The 22,695-nt window shown below is 40.6% G+C and overlaps 1 protein-coding gene across 4 annotated transcripts in view; it reads left to right on the forward strand.

The window, feature by feature from the left end:
- The window catches only part of LOC105464946 (calmodulin-lysine N-methyltransferase), a 410,262-nt gene that overhangs the window by 368,139 nt on the left and 19,428 nt on the right, over positions 1-22,695 (forward strand). For 3 of the 4 annotated variants that reach the window (XM_011713120.2, XM_011713119.2, XM_011713118.2), the window contains 2 exons: positions 8,948-9,022; positions 19,583-19,646. In XM_011713120.2, coding sequence (XP_011711422.2) covers positions 8,948-9,022; positions 19,583-19,646 — 139 coding nt within the window. The remainder of the gene's footprint in view (positions 1-8,947; positions 9,023-19,582; positions 19,647-22,695) is intronic. The other variant, XM_071076648.1, reaches the window with a different exon arrangement.

Below are 22,695 nucleotides of genomic sequence, written 5' to 3' on the forward strand. Positions count from 1 at the left end.
GCTGGATTACAGGCATGAGCCATCATGCCCAGCCAGGGAATATGTTTTTTGTATGACTAGAATCATTTTAAATTTATTGAGACTTACACTATGACCCAGAATAGGCATATATTGGTAAATTGTCTACTTGAAAAGAACATCTATTCTGCTATTGTTGAGTGTATTCTATAAATATCAATTAAGTCAAGTTATTGATAGTGTTGTTTAAGTCATCTATAGGTTTGCTTATTTTCTGTCTACTTGTTCCATCAGTTACTGAGAGGGGAGTATTGAAATCCCTGGCAATAATTTGGTTTTGTCTGTGTTTTTTTGCAGTTGTACTTATATCCATTTCAGCTTCATAAATTTGAAGCTCTGTTATTCAATGCATGAATATTTAGAATTGTTATGTCTGCTTCTTGAACTGACCCTTTAACATTGTAAAGTGATCTTCCTTATTCCTAGTGCATTCTTTGCTCTGAAATCTACTGTGTCTGATATTAATACAGACATTCCAGGTTTCTTTCGACTAGTGTTGCTTGGTATATCTTTGTCCATCGTTTTACTTTTAACCTATTTGTATTTTTATATTTAAAATGCATTTATTGTAAGCCACGTGTACTTGGATCTAGCTTTTTGTCTAGTCTGACGCACTCTGCCTTTTAATTGGAGTGTTCAGACCGTTTTTGTTTAGTACAATTATTGATGGGGTTAGATTTAAATCTGTCATTTTACTATTTGTTTTGTATTTCATCTATTCTTTGTTCCCCTTTTCATCTTGTTCTGCTTGCTTTTGGATTAAATGAGTTGATTTTCTTATTCTATTTTATCTCCTTTGTTCGCTTATTAGCTGTAACTCCTCGTTTTTTTATTTTAGTGGTTACTTTAGATTTTATAGTATATATTTTTAACTTATCACAGACTATCCTCAAATGATATACCATTTCATGTATATTATTAAAACCTATGGCTGGGCATGGTGGCTCACGCCTATAATCCCAGCACTTGGGGAGACCAAGGTGGGTGGATCACTTAAGGCCAAGTGTTTGAAACCAGCCTGGCTATCATGATGAAACCCCATCTCAACTAAAAAAAAAAAAAATTAGCCAGGTATGGTGGTTGGTGCCTGTAATTCCAGCTACTCGGGAGGCTGAGACAGGAGAATTGCTTCAACCTGGGAGGCTGAGGTTGCAGTGAGCTGAGATCGTGCTATTGCACTCATGCCTGGGCAACAGAGCGAGACTCTGTCTCAAACAAAACAAAATAAAACCTTACAGTAGTATACTGCCATTTCTCTCCTGTAAGTCTTTATGCTACTATTGTCCTACTTTTTATCTATACATATATTATCACCCCACAATACTTGTTTGTTTAACCAATTATATTTAGAGGTTTAAATAATAAGAAATAGTCATATATATATTTACCTATGTAGTTACTACTTCTGATTCCTTCATGTACATTTCCATCTGATATCATTTTTCTTCTGCCTTAAGGATTTCCTTTAACATTTCTTGCAATGTAGGTCTGCTGGTGATTAATTCCTTCAGCTTTTTGTATGTCTGAAAACATCTGTTTCACCTTGTTTTGAAATACATTTTCACTGGCTACACAATTCTAGGTTAACAATTGTTTTTTATTCCTTGTAGTACTTTAAAGATGCTGCTCCACTGTCTTCTGACTTGCATATTCCTCACAAAAAAAAATATGCTGTCATCCTTATCTTTATTTGTATATAAAACATCTTTTTCCTCTGGGTGCTTTTCCGATTTTCTCTTTATCACTACTTTTGGGCAATTTGATTATTATTGTGTGCCTGCTAGTTTTCTTCATGTTTCTTGTGTTTGGGCTTGTTGAAATTTCTTGATCTCTGAGTTAACAGTTTTCCTTAAATTAGGACATTTTTCAGCCATTATTTCTTCAAATATTTTTTCTGTTATCTCCTCTCTCCTATTTTTTGAGAAGTCCAGTTTCACATGTATTGACCACTTAAATTTGTCCCGCAGCTCACTCTTTATTTTTATTCCTTTTTTTTCCTACATATATTTCATTTTAGATAGTTTCTATCGCTATGTTTTCAAGTTCACTAGTCTTCTCTGCAGTGTCTTATCTGCTGTTAATCTTATCCAATGTATTGTTCTTCTCAGGCATTGTAGTTTTCATCTCTAGAAGTTTGATTTGGGGCTTTAAAAGATACCTCCCATGTCTCTACTTGATTCTTAGAATATATTAAAGACCATTATGGTAACTATTGTAATGCCTGTGTCTGCTAATTCTGACATCTTTGTCAGTTTTCGATTGAGTTCCGTTGTTTGATTTGTCTTCTCATTATGGTTTTTATTATTTCAATTTTTTATATGTCTGGCCATCTTGGATTGTATACCAGGTATTTTGAATTTTACTTTGTTGGGATCTGAATGTTTTTATATTTCTGTAAATGTTTTTGAGATTTTGTGTTTGTTTGTGTTTGAGACAGAGTCTCACTCAGTCATGCAGGCTGGAGTGGAGTAGCACAATCACACCTTACTGCAGCTTCAACTTCCTGGGCTCAAGTGGTCCTCCCTTCTCAGCCCCCCAGGTAGCTGGGAACACAAGCATACACCACCATGCTCATCTAATTTTTGTACATTTTGTAGAGATGGGATCTTGCCATGTTTCCCATGCTGTTTTTGAACTCCTGACCTCAAGCAATCCTCCCACCTTGACCGCCCAAAGTGTGTTTTTGAGTTTTGTTCTGGGATACAGTTAAGTTACTTTGAAATCGTTTGATATGTTTGGGTCTTGCTTTTAAGATTTGTTAGGCAGAACCAGAGCAGCTTTTAGTCTAGGGCTAATTATTCCCTACTACTGAGACAAGACCCTTCTGAGGACTCTATACAATGCTTGTAAATTCTGCGGTTTTCTAATCTGGCTGGTTGAACAGGCACTATTCCTGGCTCTGTGTGAGCACTGACTCACTCCCCCTCAATTTTTTGACATGATCTTTTCCCAACTTCAAATAGTTTCTTCACACACATGCATGAATCAGTCATCCACAGAATATTCTAGGGGGACCATCCACAGATCTCCAGAGTGCTCTCTCTCTCTGTCTCTCTCTCTCCAGTGCTCTCCTATTTAGTATTTTATCCTGGGAACTCTGACTACCTTAGTTTCCTTAGACTCTCAGTTCCATCTTCTTCCTTTTTTTTTTTTTTTTTTTTTTTTCTTGAGATGGAGTCTCGCTCTGTTGCCCAGGCTGGAGTGCAGTAGTGTAATCTAGGCTCACTACAACCTCTGCCTCCCAGATTCGAGCAATTCTCCTGCCTCAGCCTCCCAAGTAGCTGGGATTACAGGTGCCCACCATCGTGCCCAGCTAATTTTTGTATTTTTAGTAGAGACAGGATTTCACCATCTTGGCTAGGCTGGTCTCAAACTCCTGACCTCATGATCCACCCACCTCAGCCTCTCAAAGTGCTGGGATTACAGGCGTGAGCCACCATGCCTGGCTCTATCTTCTTAACTCAGGCAGTCCACCTGCTTCTATCTCATTTCCCTCCTCTATGCCATGGCCTAGAAACTCTCCAGGCAGTAGCTGGGGTAAAGGTAGGGCTCATTTCATTTCTTTCTCTCTTCTTAAGGATTACTGTCCTGTGTTGCTGATGTTCAGTGTCTTGAAAACTATTGTTTTATATGTTTTGTCTAGGTTTTCTGTTGTTGTTTCAGACAAAAAGCTAAATGGGGCCTTGTTATGCCATCTTTGCTGGAAGCAGAAATCTTTGGAAAGCATTTTAAGTGGCCTTCATGTCTAGCTAATCCACACATTCTATTCAGAGAGCAATTTAACAATAGAAACCTCTATTTCTTGAGGGCCTTCTGCGTGCCAGGCACTGTGCTAGGTACACTCACACACAATTCATCCATATGGCATATTTACTGAGCAGCTATTAGGTGCTAGGGACTATTCTAGGCACTGGAAATACATCACTGTACAAAACAGATTTTAAAAATCTATATCCCTGTGGCACATATATTCTAGTGGGGAAAGAGAGAAGAAACAAAATCAATAATCTAGTTATATAGCACATTAAAGGGTAATAGCTGCTATAGAAAAATAAAGAGCAAGGTAAGGGGGTTTTAGAAGTGCTGGACTGAAAATAAATGATTGCAGTTTTAAAGAGGATGGTCAGGGGAGGCCTCCCTGAGAAGGTAAGACATATACAGAAAGACCTGAAGGAGGTGACAGAGTGAGCTGTAGCTCTAGAGTATCTGGAGGAAGAGCATTTTGGCTGCTCAAGCAGCCAGTATTAAGACCCTAGAACAGAACCATGCCAGTGTATTCAGGAAAGCATAAGGAGGCCAGTGTTACTAGAGCAAAGAGACCAAGGAGGAGAGTAATAGGAGATGAGGACAGAGTAGTAACCAGGCCCAATTGTATAAGGGTTTTCAGGTCATTGTAAAGACTTTGGCTTTTGCTCTGAGTGAAGAGAGAAAAGGCTCATGATCTGATACATGTTTTAAAAGAATCACTCTGGCTGGTCTCTTGAGCAGAGATTTTTGGGTGACAGATGGAAGCAGGGAGACCAATTAGGGGCCTATCCAATAATTCAGATGAAAGATGATAGTAGTTTAGACTGGGGAGGGCAGTAGAGATAGAGAGAAGTGGTTAGATTTTGATATATTTCAAAGGTAGAATGAACTGCACTTGTGGCGTATTCAATGTGGACTATAAAAGGAAGAGTCAAGGATATATTCAAGGTTTTTGGCCTGAGCAACTGGAAAGATGGAATTACCATTAACGAGATTTAAAAAAGACTGAATGAAGTGAGTTTTGGGGAAAATGATTGGGAATTCAAATTTGGACATGTTAAGTTTGAGATGTCTAGTAGATGTCTAAGTGGAAATATTAAAATAGGAAGTTGGATATATGAATCTAGAGTTCATGGGAGAGGTTCAGGCTGATAGATCAAGTAAGATAAAGACTAAGAACTGACCTAAATTTAGCAATGTGGGGATCTTTGGTGAGTTTGACAGCAGCATTTTTGGTGGAACGGTGGGGACAAAAACCTGGCTAGAGTGAATTTTAAGAGAATGAGAGGAGAGGAACTGGCAAGAGAGTGTCAAACAATTTTCTCAAAGAGTTTGTTGCAAAGGAGGAATAGAGAAATGGTGCAGTAACTGCCAGGAGAGGATATTTTACAAGGGGGGAAATAACTCCATGTTTGGATACTGATGGAAATAATCCAGAGAAAGAAGAGAGCTGATATAGGAAAGAGAAAGGAAAATGCTAGAGCATGTCCTAGAATAGATCAAAGGGGCTGGGTCTAGGCGGCATAAGAGAAGGTACTGGCTGTAGATAGGAGTACAGATAGTTCATCTATGGTAATAGGCAGGAAGGCAGCGTATGCAGGTTCAGATGCTATTAGGAACATAAGTGTGGTGGTAGGAGTTTATGGAAGTTCCTAACTGACTGCCGCATTTTTTTTTTTTTTTTTTTTTTTTTTTTTGAGAAAGGGTTTCATTTTTGTCACCCAGGCTGGAGTGCAGTAGCTAGATCACGGCTCACTGCAGCCTTGACTTCTTGGGCTCAGATGATCCTCCCACCTTAGCCTCCGGAGTAGCTGAGACCATAGGTGTGCGCCACCACACCCAGGTAATTTTTTGTATTTTTAGCAGAGGTGGGTATCGCCATGTTGCCCAGGCTAGTCTCAAGCTCCTGGGCTTAAGCAATCCACCTGCTTCCGCCTCCCAAAGTGCTAGGATTACAGGCATGAGCCACCGTGCCCAGCCTGATTGCTGCAATTTTGACAGTAAAGAAAGAAGCAGGGTCATCATCTGAAAGTGAGGAGGAGGGGAATAGTGTCAGAATTTTGAAGAGAGAGTAGAAAGTGCAAAATAATGACCTAGGATAGTGGGAGGCTAAATGGGCAAAGGAAATGTAAGTATAACTGCCAGATGTCATTAAGAGTCCACTTGAGGCTCATGGTCACGAATTCAAAGCAAAGCCAGTGAGGATGCTTGTGTACTGTCTCTAGCCACATTCAGGTGCACAGGTGCAGTCATGGGCCAGGCAGACAGCTGGATTTAACAAATATAAGGAAGTAAGAGAGGGATGAGGAAGTTGAGGGTGTATGCAAGGGAGTAGTTACAATGATAGGCCATGGAATTTAAGCTGAACAAGAAAGAAAGATAAACATAGGGAAGTGGGACAGTGACATGGTGATAGGATCAGTGTGGGCCAGTGGGACTAAAGAGTACCTTCTAGAAAGAATGAGCTGTGAAAGATAGGAGGGCTTGGTCGGAGAGTGGCTAGAGTTGCAGTAACTGGTAAAGATAGGTTTGGAGGAGTGCTACTCAATGAGTAGGCCATGAACTGGTGCCAGTCTGTGAACTGTATGTTACTGATCTGCAAGGAGATAAGTTCAGAAATTGAAAATAAATGTTTAGAAACACTGCTGCGACATCCAAGCATATGATCAGTGGACTTGTATTGGGAATGCCTTTGTGTTTTTAATCTCATTTGTCTATTCCTTTGTGACTATATTTTACAAAAGCATTGGTCTGCAACAGATTAGATACAAACAAAGTCTGGTCCTTCCCCATAGTGGAAGCACATGCTCTCACGAGCATGCATGGGAGTGTATCTCCAAAGGTGGAGGACAAGGTCATGGAGGAGAGGAGTGAACAGTGAACTCCCTATCATCTCTAGTCTTCCAAGATAGCAGGCTGCCTGACTGCACAGCTCCAGGAAGCACCATTCTCATTATATGTTACATGAACAATACAACTCCAGGTACTGTATGAATGGTGCTCTTAGAATGTTCAAGGAGAGAGCTAGTGTTATCTCCATTTTACAGATCAGAAAACAAGCTCAGAAAGGTTACATAATTGCCCAAACTCATACAGCTACTAAGGGGAGGAGCCAAGATTTGAACCTAGGTCTGTCTGTTGTGCTAAAGCTGAACTCTGTCCACAATACCACTCTCTCTCTGTCACATGCTTATAGCACAGCCATAAGCCTCATGAGAACTGGGGAAAAATGCCTTTTGGGAATGTGTTATGGTCCATGTGACCAAGCCGGGCATTTCAATTTATTTTAGAGTCATGACTTGTTACAGCTGCTGTGGGAATCCATACCCAGTGGCTGCTTAGATCCCGATCTCTCCAGTTTGTCTTTGTTGAACCAAGCGGCTGAAGCACCTCAGAAATACAACATCCACCATCACCGCAGGATTTCCTGCAGTCTGCTCTTGTGCTTTAGTAATTGCATATGTATTAAAAGCAAATTCTGAAGAGACATTTGTGGAATGGTAAGATTATGAATATTTTAATACTTTAATCTTTTTTTTCAAGATTCATGTGATGGATGGATACATTACTTTTCTGATCTGAGAACATCTAGTATAGATGTATACTTTAAACCATCTTGCTCATGGTTCAAGTCTTAGACTCTAAGACTCAGGGCTCTGATGAGGGCTGAGCAGGCCCCATCTCTCACTGAGCCTGAGTCCCAGGTACACTGGGAGCCTCAGCATTTCCAGAGAAGTTGGTGTTGGTTGCTTCTGGCTCTCCCCAGGTGCATGGAGTTTCTGAGAAATGCGTAAACAAAGTAAGCATTGATCTCTTAGGGATTTCCTAATTTCCTTCATTTCTTGCCTATCCAGTAGGCCTCAGCAAGTACAGCAACACTAAAGTTAATTTGTAAAGCTTATCTGGGTATTACTGGACCTGTGAACACTGAGGTAACCCACAGCTTCTGGAAAGCCCTCCCATGCTCCAAGTCTGTATACTCACCCAATACATAGGATACAGCATAGGAATTGGGGGTTTATGTGTCCATATGGCCCATCAGGCTGCCCCTGTGAAGGCATGGTCTATGGCACAGTACAGGACCTGACACACAGTGAGGAGTGGCTCAGTAAGAACGAGTTGGACAAGTCAATGAACAACTGCTGCCCAGCCTGTGGAGGTATTTTTGTGGTGATGTCTTTAATCTTTTCTACCTTGAGAAATTAACTGGCATTAATGTATATTAATGTATTGTATATGAAAAGATCTTTTGAGCTAACTAGTATAAGACTTATTATTATATTCAGACACATGACTTTTCACCTAGGGAAGATATAGAAGAAATGAATCCACCAAAACAAGCAAATATAACTGGGCAGGGTAGGACATGTTCACTCCGGTTAGGTCTAAAGAATCAAAATAGAAAATAGGAACAGAATTTTACTTTGAAAAATAGTACTGTAAATCACAGTTTTGGTGCTGTGGTAAGATGAATCATTAAAAAACTTGAATATGGTAAAATGCTAATCATCACAGTTATTAATTGAGAGTAACTAAAAACCTCTGGTTGGCCTCATAAGCATTAAATACTAAAGTTTTCAAATGCATGTTACTAATTATTGTTATTAATGTGAAGTTTTAATCCTGATCCCCTTTGGAAGACTAAGTGTCAGTGTGGGTGAATTTTTCACTATGCCTAAAAACCAATAACTACCAAATGAAATTTGACTCTTCTTTTCTTCCATCTTGCCAAATTGCTCATTTCATCAATACGAAAAGCAACTGAGATGCCAGGCAGTATAGATATAAACTGTCTCACATCATTTATTTTTATAAATTTGTATTCCAGTCAAATGTGGAATACTTTGGTTTCAATATGTACCTCATTGATGTTAAGGGTCTAGAATCATTATAATGACTATGGTAAAGATAACATATTTTTCTCTAGTTTGTCTACAAAAACCTATAAAAACTAGCAAAAAGGTTAACTATTGTATTTAAGTAGAGAATTCTTCTTCTAGACTTGAATACTAAATAAAACACAGAAGACGGTTACATCCTATTTTTTATCATACCTTTTGAAATAATCTGTATATACCTTTTAAATAATTTCAAGTGCCACAAAAAATAATGTTAATAGCTCAAAATCAAAAGTTAAAAAAAAAACCCTATGTATAATTTTTAAAATCTTTTTCTCCTCAAGCGTTTTACGATGGGATAATGAGACAGATGTCTCTCAACTGGAAGGACATTTTGACATTGTTATGTGTGCTGACTGGTAAGTACATAAAAATCATAAAACTCCTGTTAGAAAAAAATAGCTTTGCTGGAGTAATTGGGCTGTGCTGCTTTGCTGACGGCTAAGCAAAGTCAACAAATGAAGCACAAAGCCACCTTAACCTCAACAAATTAATATTCATCTCCATGTGACAGTTATAAGGTAGTCTTCTATCACACAGTAACTTCTACCACATTATTTCCCAAAGATTGATTTTGAGAAGCATTTCCATTTTCTGGAATTGCCTCTGTTTCATGCTTGACGTATCAGTAAATGGACGACTTAGGCAAATTGCAAATAATTATGGCTCGGAGAGGAATAGTCTGGAGAAAAAGGAGTTTATCAACACAAACAGCTCAATTAGCTTACTTCTTAGGAGAGATCTGACTATTGATATAAGGGAATATATATGTGTGTGTACACACACATACTCTCTAGCAAATAAACATATCTGTGGAATATCTTTGGGGAAATAGCTCTTCTTAAAATATATGTTTGCTATCTAATGTTTTCAGTGTATTCAATTATAATATTTAATTATACATAAAACAAAAATTTTAAAATTCCATTTTATTCTTATGCAGATAATAACATGACAATCTCTGTCAGGTGCCTGCATTTTAAAAATAATTTACATTAGGTATTTTGCTTTCTATTTTAGCCCAGTCTACTTATTTGTTAATGAAAGTCTGATCATAAGTTACAGGATAAATATGCATCAGACCTTAATAATTATTTCAACTAATCTTATGTATTTCTTCATGCAATTTGAATAATAATTATTTCAGCACCTGATGTAAATGATGAGTTGATGGGTGCAGCACACCAACATGGCACAAGTATACATATGTAACAAACCTGCACGTTATGCACATGTACCCTACAACTTAAAGTATAATAATAATAATAAATAAATAAATAAATAAATAATTATTATTTCAGCTTATGGGAAACATTGACAATTCACAAGTATTTTCCCTGTTAAGAGTAAGATCTTGTTTGTAGTTTTATCATGATGTTTATCAGGACACTTTAGATTTTAAAACACATTAAGTTCAGATTCTGAAGAACTTCTGTTACATTGATAGGGCCAATCATGAGATCCAGAACTCAGAGAAGACTTTCCCTAGAGGAGAGTTGAATGAAATTTTCAGGAAGTGGGTTTCGTTATTATTATTATTATTTTAAGATTTTCAATGGATAACTTTTTTGCAAAAGTCATTGGAATTAGGTTTGCTTTTTTTCTTCGGAAAAAAAAATACTTCTCCATGAAAAATAAATATTTTGTTCTATTGTTAGCTGAGAGTTTCTAGTTTTTCAGAGCCCTTTTAGTCTTTTTGCACCCAGTTTCAGAAAATCTTGTTCCAAAAATGGGAGAAACCTAGATTTCTGACTAATCATTGATAATGTGCCTCAATGCTGCAGCCATCATCTTATCAAAAATAAGGAGCTAAAACCTCACGGTATGATTCGAGCAAGTAATTTAGTAAATGCCTTTCCTCACCAAATATGAGAAAGAATCCTCCAGGTTTCATTGCACAGATGAAGATAATGCTGGCAGGATTAGATCAGATTAAGCATGAAAGTCAGATCAGAGAGCAGCGGCAAGAGGGAAGGGGCAGCATCTTCCTGAAGCTTTAGAAGAGGGTCACACGCGGATAGGCTCTGATTATATGGGGAAGGCAGGTCTGGCCAAGAGATTTAGAGTTAAATTTGTCCCTTACACAAATATCAAAACAGCCTGGCTTTGTCATACCTTGTGTTATGGACACTCTCACCATGTCATCACCATGTCATCCTATTTGTACCAGAGGGAAAAGCAGAGGAAGTAAGATTTAAGCTCTTTTCTGATTAATGTTCTCAGGTTAAAAATAGCCACACAACATGTTTGAAAAACAGTCTTTTTTCCCTAGCCGACAACAGGGTCACGTCCACTGATATACATAATGCATAGTCAGTTTAAGACTTACATTACACACACATAACATAATACAATATTATATGTATACACACACACATAGATACATATCTGGTAGCTGTGTGAGAATTTATGGCTTCAAATGAACTAAATACACCAGGCTTCATTTTATAAATGGCTTTTCCATGCATGAATTGTTTTTTTTTTTCCTCTGGGTGTTGTAAATGCCAGAATGTCAGCCTGTTTATAATTTCCCATTTGTAAATGTGAAACATTAAGCTACTCTCACTGCGATGCTGATAGTATTTCCAAAAGAAATGCTTTGGTAATGGTCTCTCTTCATATTCGTGGGGATGGGTAAGTTGCTTAGAAACTTAGAAAGTACAGTAATATTTCTAATATGCACGTTGTGCATGTAGCAGTGAAGCACAGGATTCCACAAGTTCTTTACGTCCTGTTGGTGTGGTGTTTCTCTGTAAGAGTTATTGCATGGATGCTGCTTCTAGGGGCAGGCAGGCAGGCAGGCAGGCAAACCATGCTACATTTTTTTAAGAATGTCACAGGAGAGAAAAGAAAGCTCTCTTTAGACACCACCTCCAAGACGAAACCTGAAATCCTCAGTGTCAGAAAGAGGTACCACACATAAACAGATCACATTAAGTCTCACACCATCCTTTGGTCATTGTCAGCAATGAGATCTGGATTAGGCCACAGGAATATGAAGCAAGAGTCGGAGTTCAAATATTAGGTACATGGATTAAAATCTTATTGAAGCATTTCCAGCAAGGGTGGCATTGTCTGATTCACTGAATAGCTAACCAGTGGTACCGCTTGATCCCATTTACATGAAAACAAGCTCTATTCACAAACCTATTCCAAACCCACATTGTGGTTCAAGTAAAATGCACATGATTACAACAAACGGTGATATGTTTATGTTCTTAAATCATTCATATATTCAGATATTTACATTCAAACATTCAAAAACCTGTAGGCAGTGGGGGAGATAACTTATTTCCCAGAAGAGACAGTCTGTTAGTTCACAACTAAATTTAGTAGCTCAACTAGATTATAAAATAAAGAGGCAAACTGTGAAAGCTAGTCATTATTTCACCATTCAGCATTTTTGACAATGAAAAATAGTTTCATGGTTCAACAGTTCCTAAATAACTTGTAAAATGTCAACTTTGAAATAAACAGAAGGAAAAATTGAGGTGCAGCCATACCTGCAAAAGGATGCTGTTGACAAACATCAAAATATTAGAATATTTAACCACAGGTGTAGAAAAAAACCTGCCTATTAAGTTCCTCAGTTGACTTGTTTAATGTTGAGTTTAATATAAGGATTCCTTTCTGCTGGAATGCAGTCCAGCCTGGTCCTTGCTGAGTTAGAATAGTGAGTGATTGTTAATTTTAAGCCTGCCTTTCCAGACTCCTCTTCAATCACAATATAATCTAAGGGTCTGGAAGTAAGATGTTTTTTATCCAATGAACGCTTTCATTCAGTGGTTGACGGCCCTCCAGTTTATTGTAGCTCTGCAAAAATAGAAATAACTCTGTGCATTTGAATTCTCAAAAGGCTTAGAAAGCATATCTGAAATGCCACCCATACCCTGACCAGCCCATTGAGCTGGGTATGCAGGGCGATCAGCACATCTGTGTGCCTGCAGCCCGAGACTTTGGAAAGAAATGGCGGAAAGTACACTGGCCTGCAGCAACCCACCCCGCTTGCTCTCTCAGCAGTTTCGCGCTTGCTATACACTCTAAATTGTTTCTCTTTTTTCAGTCCTTTTTACTTTACTCTAAATGATGAAAAATGTTTGATTTTTAAGCTGATTTTGTGAAATTTTTTTCCCCTCAAAATGGAAATACTGTAGGCTCTAGAATTTGTTTTCTTTCAGATGCTGTGATCATGGATAGCTCCAAATCACAACTCACAGATGTTTACATCTGAAAATATATTTAGCCCAAATATAGTCAGCCCTTTCACCTGACACCCGAAAAGACTCAGTCCCAGAGAAAATACATGAATCGCCCACGATTGCTCAACTAAAGGGGTAGAGCCAAGTAAAATTAGAATATGGCATCATTCTGAGCTCTCATAAAAATCAGTTGGTAAATACTGAAGGGTCATTCCTTTGCTGAAGTTAAACCTAAAACAGTGACTTTAACTCAGCACATTTCACCTTGAAAATTACATAGGGGTCTTCCTTTCTGTGGCTATTGACAGAGAAAAATGTCTCCTTGTTCTCTGCACTAATTAACTTCCCTATGAGAGGAATTACAGATGCTCTGCAGTCTGCATACAACTCTGATTCTAAGGGAGGTGACGAAAATGGTCTGGCACCTTTCCTTTGTTGGAAAATCTGTGATTCTGATCAATGGAAGAAAGCAAGTGTTGATCCACAAGTGAATTATATAGAGGTGTGTGTGTGCATGTCTGTGTGTGTCTGTGTGTGCGTGTGTGCACACATGTGTGCATGTGTGTGCGTGTGTGTGTGCGTGTGTCTGCATGTGCATGTGTGTGTGCACACGCATGTGTGTCTGTGCATGTGTGTGTCTGTGTGTGTGTCTGTGTGTGCATGTGTGTGTCTGTGTGTGTGTGTGCGCGCCCTTTCATGGTCAAACTAGACTGCCAATGTATTTTGATCAGTAACTAAAGGGAGAGTTAAAATGGTATCTCCGTCCCCATCACTGACCCACTCAGCCTTTTTTAATAGATCCACTTAAGCTACTGCTGTTCTCTCAGCCCATTAGGACTTATTTGAGGGGTGAATTTTCAGGAGATTATATATCATTCACACTAAAACACATTGAAATTGCTCAGATGACATACTCTACAAAGTGTTATAAATTCTGCATCAGAGCTAAGTAGCAAGTGAGCTTACTTGGAATAAAGATCTATTAGGGAACTACAAAGAATTAATTTTGAGACATTTGATCTGGAGACTTGGAGTAGACAGCATTACCTTTCAAATAACTGTGTTTGGACTGTGTGCCGTGTGTTAAGCTGTGATGTTAACATCTTTGTCACCCTGACCAACTTTAAGGAGAAATAGCACTTTATAAGGGTATGTTTGAAGCTAAATTCTTAAGGTGCTGTTTATTTATTTTTTTCTAACAATCTTACCAGTTTTAGGATGCACAGATATAAACCGAGTGTGGTCCTTTGCTTAAATGCTGCATGTCCCAACCAGCCAGGTTTCCCGTAGGCCTGGGTATTTTCCTACAGAGATATTTTCCTACAGCCATAATCCTACAGAGATATTTCCTACAGAACCGGGGAGGTGGAGCTTGCAGTGAGCTGAGATCGCACCACTGCACTCCAGCCTGGGCGGTAAAGCAAGACTACATCTCAAAAAAAAAAAAGCAACCTCAAGATATTATTACCTCACTAAGGAATAAAATAGAGAGTCCTGAAGAGTGAACATTTTAAAGACTTACTTATAGTTTGATTCATTTCTCATTAATTCTTAATGGTTATTAATCACTGTTTAATATGACTTAATGGCAAATTTCTGTCGCACTTAATTTACATACATTCTGTGCTCCAAGATTTAAGAATGTAGTTTTAGGAAAGGTAAAGTCTTTCCATGGGTAATACTCAGGTCATCCTGAGTGATGGATGGAATGGGATGAGGTTCCATTCTGGACATGGTTTCTAGCCCATCTGAGGATTATTTTTCCATTGCTCAAAGCAGAACCTTCCATAGAAGAACCTTCCATAGAAGAACCTTCCATAGAAGAACCTTCCATGGAACCTGTGGTAACCAAAGAAACTCAAGCAATGACTTTTTGGAAACTTCTTATAAGCTGCTCTCCTCAGAGGAGAAAATCATCAAATTGGAAGAGAACCTAGTCTGGTGAAACATCCTACCTGAAAGTGGATTCATCCTTGACAATATCAGTTCAAAGGAGTATGTGCCACCCACTTTAGGAACATTGAAACTAACACCCTACATAAGCTCCTCGATTCCAAGGACTGTGATGATCTGCCAGTCAGTCCACAAGTAACCATGTATTGAGCACCTTCTGTGTGTATGCTGTGCTGGAACTATTAATAGTAAAGCAAAATGAAGACAGAATGAAAGCTCCTTGAGGATGGGAACTTTGTCTTATTCGTAGCTAATCCCCAGTGCCTAAATTTGCCCTTAGCATATAGTAGATGCTCAACAAATATTTATCAACTAACATATCTTATTAATTTCATGTCCACATAGTCATATAGGTGGGTGCTTACTGACAAGGAAACAGGCTTCACATGAAGTGACCTGCCCAAAGTCACATGGCAGTAACATCAAAGCCAGAACTTTAAAACCCTGAACCAAGCTCCTCCCTTGTCTGAAGTGTAGCTCCACACAGCAGCCCCCTCTGATTGAGGACAGCAGGCCTCCCACTGACAGCTGATACTCACCGTTAGCTAAAAAGAATGATGCAGGGCCCTAGAGTAGATAGTACTTACTGCTGCTGTGTGAAGAGACAGGAGGCCAAATCAGAGGGGACTACCCTGCAGCATTAGAAATGGGAGTAGGGGGCCTTGCTCAGGCCCCTCATGGAGACGGCTGATGCACAAGGTTGCTGAGTGTTCTAGCTTAAGGTAAGGGACCCACTGTTAGAGAAGAAATTCAAGTTGTGAATGGAACAGTTTTCCATATTACTTTCGAAACAAATGCATTTGAAATGGTGTTCTGAGTTCAGAGGTTTCAAATGTAGTTTTGCTGTCCCCGCTTTTTTTTTTTTTTTTTGGTCTCTCTGAGACAAAGTCTCACTCTGTCGCCCAGGCTGGAGTGCAGTGGTGCGATCTCGGCTCACAGAAGCCTCCTCCTCTGCCTCCCAGGTTCAAGCGACTCTCCTGCCTCAGCCACCCAAGTAGCTGGGATTACAGGCACATGCCACCATGCCCGGCTAATTTTTGTATTTTTAGTAGAGACGGGATTTCACTATGTTGATCAGGCTGGTCTTGAACTCCTGACCTCAGATGATCCACCCACCTCAGTCTCCCAAAGTGCTGGGATTACAGGCGTGAGCCACCATGCCCGGCCTGCTGTCCCTGCTTTTTAAAAAGACATAATTGTCCATTTTTATTAAGTAGAAAACAGTCCTTTTATTTATTTATTGTTTTGCAAAAGACACAGCCTAGAACTGATGGCTCTAAAGCTGGAGATGTATGTCTCACACACTTCTCAAGCCGTACACTGTCACCATAGTGACTACCTCTACAGCACGGCTGTTCTTCCCCAGGAATCAACCTTTTCATCTACTATGTCCTCAGCTCTTTTCCAAATGTTGTGAGAGAGGAAAAGAAATGCAGAGATGAGGCCGGGTGCGGTGGCTCACGCCTGTAATCCCAACAATTTTGGAGACCAAGGTCGGCGGATCACCTGAGGTCAGGAGTTTGAGACCAACCTGGCCGACATGGTGAAATCCTGTCTCTACTAAAAAACAAAAATTAGCTGGGGGTGGTGGCACATGTCTGTAATCCCAGCTACTTGGGAGGCTGAGGCAGGAGAATTGCTTGAACCCAGGAGGTGGAGGTTGCAGTGAGTTGAGATCACGGCACTGCACACTCCAGCCTGGGCAACAGAGTGAGACCCGGTCTCAAAAAAAAAAAAAAAAAAAAAAAAAAAAAAACACATACACACAAGAAAGAAACGCAGATGCTGTCTGCCTTCAAGAAGCACAGCAGCTGGATGAGAGGACAACAATGAAATGCAGGAACCTGGGAGAACTTCCAAATGCTCTCCTTGTACTGAGCTTGGAAAAAGGAGAGATCACTATGGATGCAAGTAAACAGGGATGGCTTTCTTGACCAATCCCGCCTAACTCTAGTCATCTGATGACCTCCCCCTTTTGCCTAAACTGGTCAGTGCTCTCTTCTGTGCATTATTTCATGCTCAGGAGTAATTACAATTAGATGTGAGAGGCGGTACCGAGCAGTGGCTCAGAGCACAGACTCTGAAGTCAATATGGTACAGAGGTGAATCCCAGCCCTGCCAATTAGTAGCTGTGTGACTCCAAACCTCTCTATGCCTCTGTTTCCTTAGCTGTAAAATGTGGGCAATAATAATAATAATGCTAACAGTAAAAGCTACCTCATAGGATTGATGTGAGGATTAAATGAACTATGAAAAGCTCTTAGAAGATATCTGTTACCTAGTACTCAGCTCAGTGAGTATTAACTGTTTTGTTATTAAAACCTGTGTGTTTCTGCCATTTGTATTTAACGTATGTCCTTGTGCCTGGCTCACCTCCCTTTTATACGGTAACCTCCATAAGGACAGGCATAGTGCCCCCTTCTTCCTTACCTCTTTACTGCTTGTATTAGTCCATTTTGCACTGCTACAAAGGTACACCTGAGGCTAGGTAATTTATAAAGAAATGAGATTTAATTGGCTCATGGTTCTGCAGCCTGTACAGGAAGCATATGGCTGGCATCTGCTTCTGCTTCAGGAAGTTTCCTTATGGCAGAAGGCACAGGGGAAGCAGGCAGTCACGTGGTGAGAGAGAAGGAGCAATAGAGAGAAACAGGAGAGGCTCTTTCAACCAACCAGATCTCACGTGAGCTCATTACCACGGGGAGTTCACCAAGACACGGATGAAGGATCCACCCCCATGATCCAATACCTCCCACTAGCCCCACCTCCAACATTGGGGATCCCATTTCAACACGAGATTTGGAGGGGACAAGCATCCAGACAGTATCACTGCTTTTCGGTGTTGTATATACAATTCGGGCCCCATGGTTTCGGCATCCTGGATATTCCAGTACTGTTCAGATTTCAAAGATTCAGCTGTACTTTCTAAGCTCGGTTATTATGACCTCAGTTCATAGTTACTATGTTGGTGCAAAAGTAATTGCGGTTTTTGCCATTAAAGGTATGGCAAAAACCGCAATTACTTTTGCACCCACATAATATCAGATCATGTATCCCAACATGGGGTTCAGAAAAAAAGTCCCTATCAATAGCTATCATTGGCAGCCTCTAGCAGCTTTGCTTTCTCTTGACAGAGTGCTCTAGCAATGCCCGGGAGCCCTTCTACAGAGGCTGGACAACTCCCCTGGTGTTTGACAGCCGGCTCTGTTCTGCGTGCCTTCGGCACTAAATGCTTACACCTGTCCCCACCCCAACCCCACCCACAGAATCCTTTCCTTGGTTTTAATAAACATCCAGCTGTCTTCGTCCATTTTCTGCTGCTATAACAGAATACCACAGATTGGGTAATTGATAAAGAACAGAAATGTACTTCTCACAGTTCTGAAAGCTGGTAAATCCAAGATCAAGGCACTGGCAGGTTTGGTGTCTGGTGAGCATCTGGTCTCTTCTGCCAAGATGGCACCCAGAATGCTGCATCCTCTGGAGAAGAGGAACGAGTGTCCTCACATGGCAGAAGGCAGAAGGGGAAAAAGGAGCCAAACTCCCCACCTCTCAATACTGTTGCATTGGGGATTAAGTTTCCAGCACATGAATTTGGGGGAAACATTCAGACCATAGCATCAGGTATGGCCAAGTTAAGTAACTTGCCACCTACTGCCAAGCAACCCAAACTCAAAGGTCTGGGACATGCAATTTCAGATAAGGAAAATGTGTCCCAAGCTTCCAAGATAATAACCGGTGAAGACAAAGTCAGACTGACCCAAGCAAAGGGGTGACAGGCAGATCTGCGTGAACAGAAATTCTCTAAAGATCAGGGATAGAAAATGAAAAATCAAAGTGAACTATAAAAACATTAACCTGGGTTGGGTACAGTGGCACGTGCCTGTACTGTGCACACTTTGGGAGGTTGAGGCAGGAAGACTGCTTGAGCCCAGTAGTTCAAGACCAGCCCTGGCAACAGAGTGAGACCCTGTCTCTACCAAAAAAAAAAAAAAAAGAAGAACTAGCTGGGCACGGTGGTGCACACCTGTAGTCCCAGCTACTTGGGAGGCTGGGGTGGGAGGATTGCTTGAGCCCTGGCATTCGAGGCTGCAGTAACTGGATGACAGTGCAAAATCCTGTCTCAAAGAAAAAGAAAAAAGAAAGAAAGAAAAGAAAAAAACAAAAAATCAATGTGGAGGCCCAGAGAGGAAAATCCAGACTTGCCATGGTCTCTGTGATATATTGTCTGAGTTTATTCTTTGTTTTTGTAGCTGTTCACTCCTAAGTCAGAGGTTGAGTCTAACCTCAGTGCTGTTTCTAATCACTAAACTCTGTTACCTCCTGAGATATATTTCATGGTTTGGTTGTCATAGGGCTGGTGGTTTGTTGTCTGAGGGCAGCCACACAGCACCCTTGGTGGGCAGAGGGCCCAGGTCTAAGGGAGACTAGGCTCTAATGACAGGAAGTGGCCAGAGTGCTTCATCTCAACCAGATGGCTATCCCCAACAGCAGTTTGGAAATTGTCCCTGTAACATTAACACATGGCCCAATCACGTGTGAATCCTGGCCCATTGCATGTTGACAACTTGGCTTTAGTTGGATAACACTGACCACAATATCTTCTCCCCTCCCACCCCCTCCAGTGAGACCCTTGAATGGTAGGAAACAATTTCTCTTTTTTAGCGTTGGGTAAACATGTGTAATTAGCCTTGTACTTATCTCCATTAGTATCATTAGACTTGAAAACCCAGTTTAATCTGGATTCTGCTCTCTTCTCAATGTCAGCCTGTTTCTGGACCAGTACAGAGCCAGCCTTGTTGATGCAATAAAGAGATTACTCCAGCCCAGGGTAAGTATGTTTCTATTTTCTCCTGAACACTGGCTACAGAATAATTAGTCTGTGTACAAAGATGGAGAGAGTAATGGAATGGCAGGATTAATGTCATGTAATACTTTAATACTTATTATGTCCAACTTCAATTGGGTCTTCTGATCTATTAGATTCTTTCCTAATCATAACTAGGAAACTTCGTACCCTTGGCCTTCTGATAAGAAACACAGTGGGTAGTAAAATAAATGCAACCGCTTCAAAGATAGTGTGAGATTATTTTTATCAAAGAATTCCTTGAGTCTTTTCCTTTGATAACAATATCTTCATATTAAAGTTGAAGTATGATATTGAAAGTTTTCTGTTGACTTCTGTCATTTTTAATTCCTTCAATGGCAACCTTTCTCGTTGGTTATTTATTTATTGCAAAAGAATACTTTTTTCTTTTTATTTCTGTTTATATTAAAGAAAAGGACTTCAGATGAATCTGTATATTAATAGTTCTTTGCTTTAAAAGGAAGCCATTATTTACATATTATAAACATTAGGTCACAATGAAACCAAGCATGGCATAAAAGATTGTGCACATTTTTACATTTATATATCCATTTATGCCTGTGAGTAAATTACAGAGTTTGTATCCACTCTTATTTTGTTGGACTGTTAAACTAAGCTGGGAGGTCCTGCAGCCTAAACGGAGAGTTAATATACATCTATTTAAAGTAAGAAAACGAGTTTAAAGCTCATGCATTAAAAAAAAAAAAGCCTTCTAACTATGTAAGACTCTTGCTGTGCCATAGGAATTTAAAATAGGTTAACAGTATTAATATAGTCGAAGATAGGAACGCATATTTATCTGAGAACACTGAAGTGTGTGTGTGTTTCTGAAGTATTTTTTTTTAAAGGTCCGCTCTAGTCTTCTGACTCAGTGAGACTTACAGACCAATACCTTTCAACCTTTCTTTTATATCTTTATCATAACCTTCAGTGGTTCCCAGAGCAATCTGATAATCATCCTTTGCCGTACACTGTTGCTTTTTATTTTTCTATCTCTATGTAGCTCAGAAACTTAAAATAGGTCTCTTGGAGGAGTAGCCATAGCTTCCTAAGTGATAGTCAGTCCAATTCAATTGGCTTCCTCAGTTCCCCCTGTGAACTGGGCAGCAGATCTTGAGGCAAGGAAGGGGCATGTTCCAAGCTATTGATGGCCACTGCATGGCCACCCAAGTTGACGACCAAAGAAGGAATTTTGGGTGTCTGCATCCCCCTGACCCCTGTTGGCCTTGCGTGATTCTTGTGGGCATTTGCAAGACCAGGATTTTCAGGGATGGCTCAAGGTTCTTGAATATGAAAGCCTCTATGAAAATGTATCATACATAAATATAATGCTTTCAAGGACTCCGGATCTCACACTGCACAAACAGTACTTCACTCATCACCAATACCCCTTCAAAGCCCATTTGTGGCAAATACTCCATTTTGCAGCAGATTTGCATGATTTACCTAGGATCCACTGTAAATCATTCGCATGATTTACAATAGAAAAGTGCCTAAGCTATGAATAGATCTAAACGCAGATTGGACTGGAATCCAGCAGCTCTTCTGTACCCTCTAATAAACCCTGAACACACTCCCTCTGTCTGAAGTGTGGCCACACGCGGCAGCCCCCTCTGAGCAAGGACAGCAGCCCTCCTACGGACAGCTGATACTCACCCTTATCCTAGAGAAGGTTGGGGCAGGGCCCTAGGCGAGGTGGCACTTATTCCTGCTATGTGAGGAACAATGAGGCCAAGTCAGAGGGGTTCACACTAACCTGTACCATTAGAATGGCAGTGGGGGGGCCTCACTTAGGCCCCTCTTGGAATGGCTGATACCCAAGGCTGCCAGGTATTCTAGCCTAAAATGTAAGGAGCCCACCACCAGAGGGGAAATCCCAGTTGTGGATGGCACATGGACTTACCAAAATTACCACCCAGGAACCTCATCCCCATCAAGAGGTCTGGGGAGGTGAGCACTTGTCCTCCCTGAGCCTCCACCCAGATGGACCACAGAAGGATCATGTGGGCTTGCCAGTGAAGAGCCCAGTCCCACATCCTGTGCTGATGGGCTAGGAGGCTAGGAGCATGGGAGTAACCAGAGGACAACTGGACTTTTCTTCTTAGCTTTCAGGGCTGGCTGTTTGGCTTCTGGAGGACCTCCCGCTGCTGTGTATACAGTCCAAGACTAAGAAAATGGTCAAGGTTTTATTCCATTACAATTAGAGCTGGTTTTAGTGTTCTCTTGAGCCCAGACAACTCTTCCATGGTTTTGTGGCCCAGAGGCTGAAGGTGTCACAAGAAGCCCACAGAGAAACAACATGGGGGGCTACATAGTGGACCCTGAATTCTTGATGATTCAGTGCAAGATACAGCAAGTTCTCCATGCACTTCCAGCAAATGCAAACACTGCACTTCCAGCAAATGCTTCAAGTTCATAGCGTGGCCCCGGTTTCTGAAGGTCTAGTGTAGCGGGTGGAAAGAGTCGGAAAAATCTGCATACAAACCCCAAGTCTACATTAACTACCTTGCCTCTCTGAGCCTGAGTTTCCTCACCTGTCAAGAGGCAAGACTAATGCCCACCTTGTGGGCTGGTGTGAAATATTTACATATGTAAATCCTTGGTCTGTGCCTGGCTTACAGGAGGTGCTCCTTAAGGGGAGCTGCTTCTCTTTTATTGCTGTAGAACTTATCAAGGTTAATCCACATGAGATGTTTATCCAGGGGGATGCTGGCTTGGCTGATGGGACACCTGAGTTCCAAGCCCAGTGTGGCCCTAACAGGCCCTGGAATCACCTCTTGCTCCATTCTCCCCAAAGAGGGAAAATGAGGGAGTTCACCCGTGCTCTCATAGAGTTCTATCAGCTCTGAAATCCTACATGCTCCTCGCAGAGAGAAGGTATACATGGGCCGTGGAGGCAGAAAGCTTAGGCCCAAATCTGGTCTCTGCCATTGACTGAATTAATGTCTGGAAGTCTCAGTTTCTCATCTGTAAAATGGGGAGTGAAAAAGCCGATGCACTGTAATGCACATGA

Source organism: Macaca nemestrina, chromosome 13 (genome assembly GCF_043159975.1).
Source record: "Macaca nemestrina isolate mMacNem1 chromosome 13, mMacNem.hap1, whole genome shotgun sequence".
Classification (NCBI taxonomy): domain Eukaryota; kingdom Metazoa; phylum Chordata; class Mammalia; order Primates; family Cercopithecidae; genus Macaca; species Macaca nemestrina.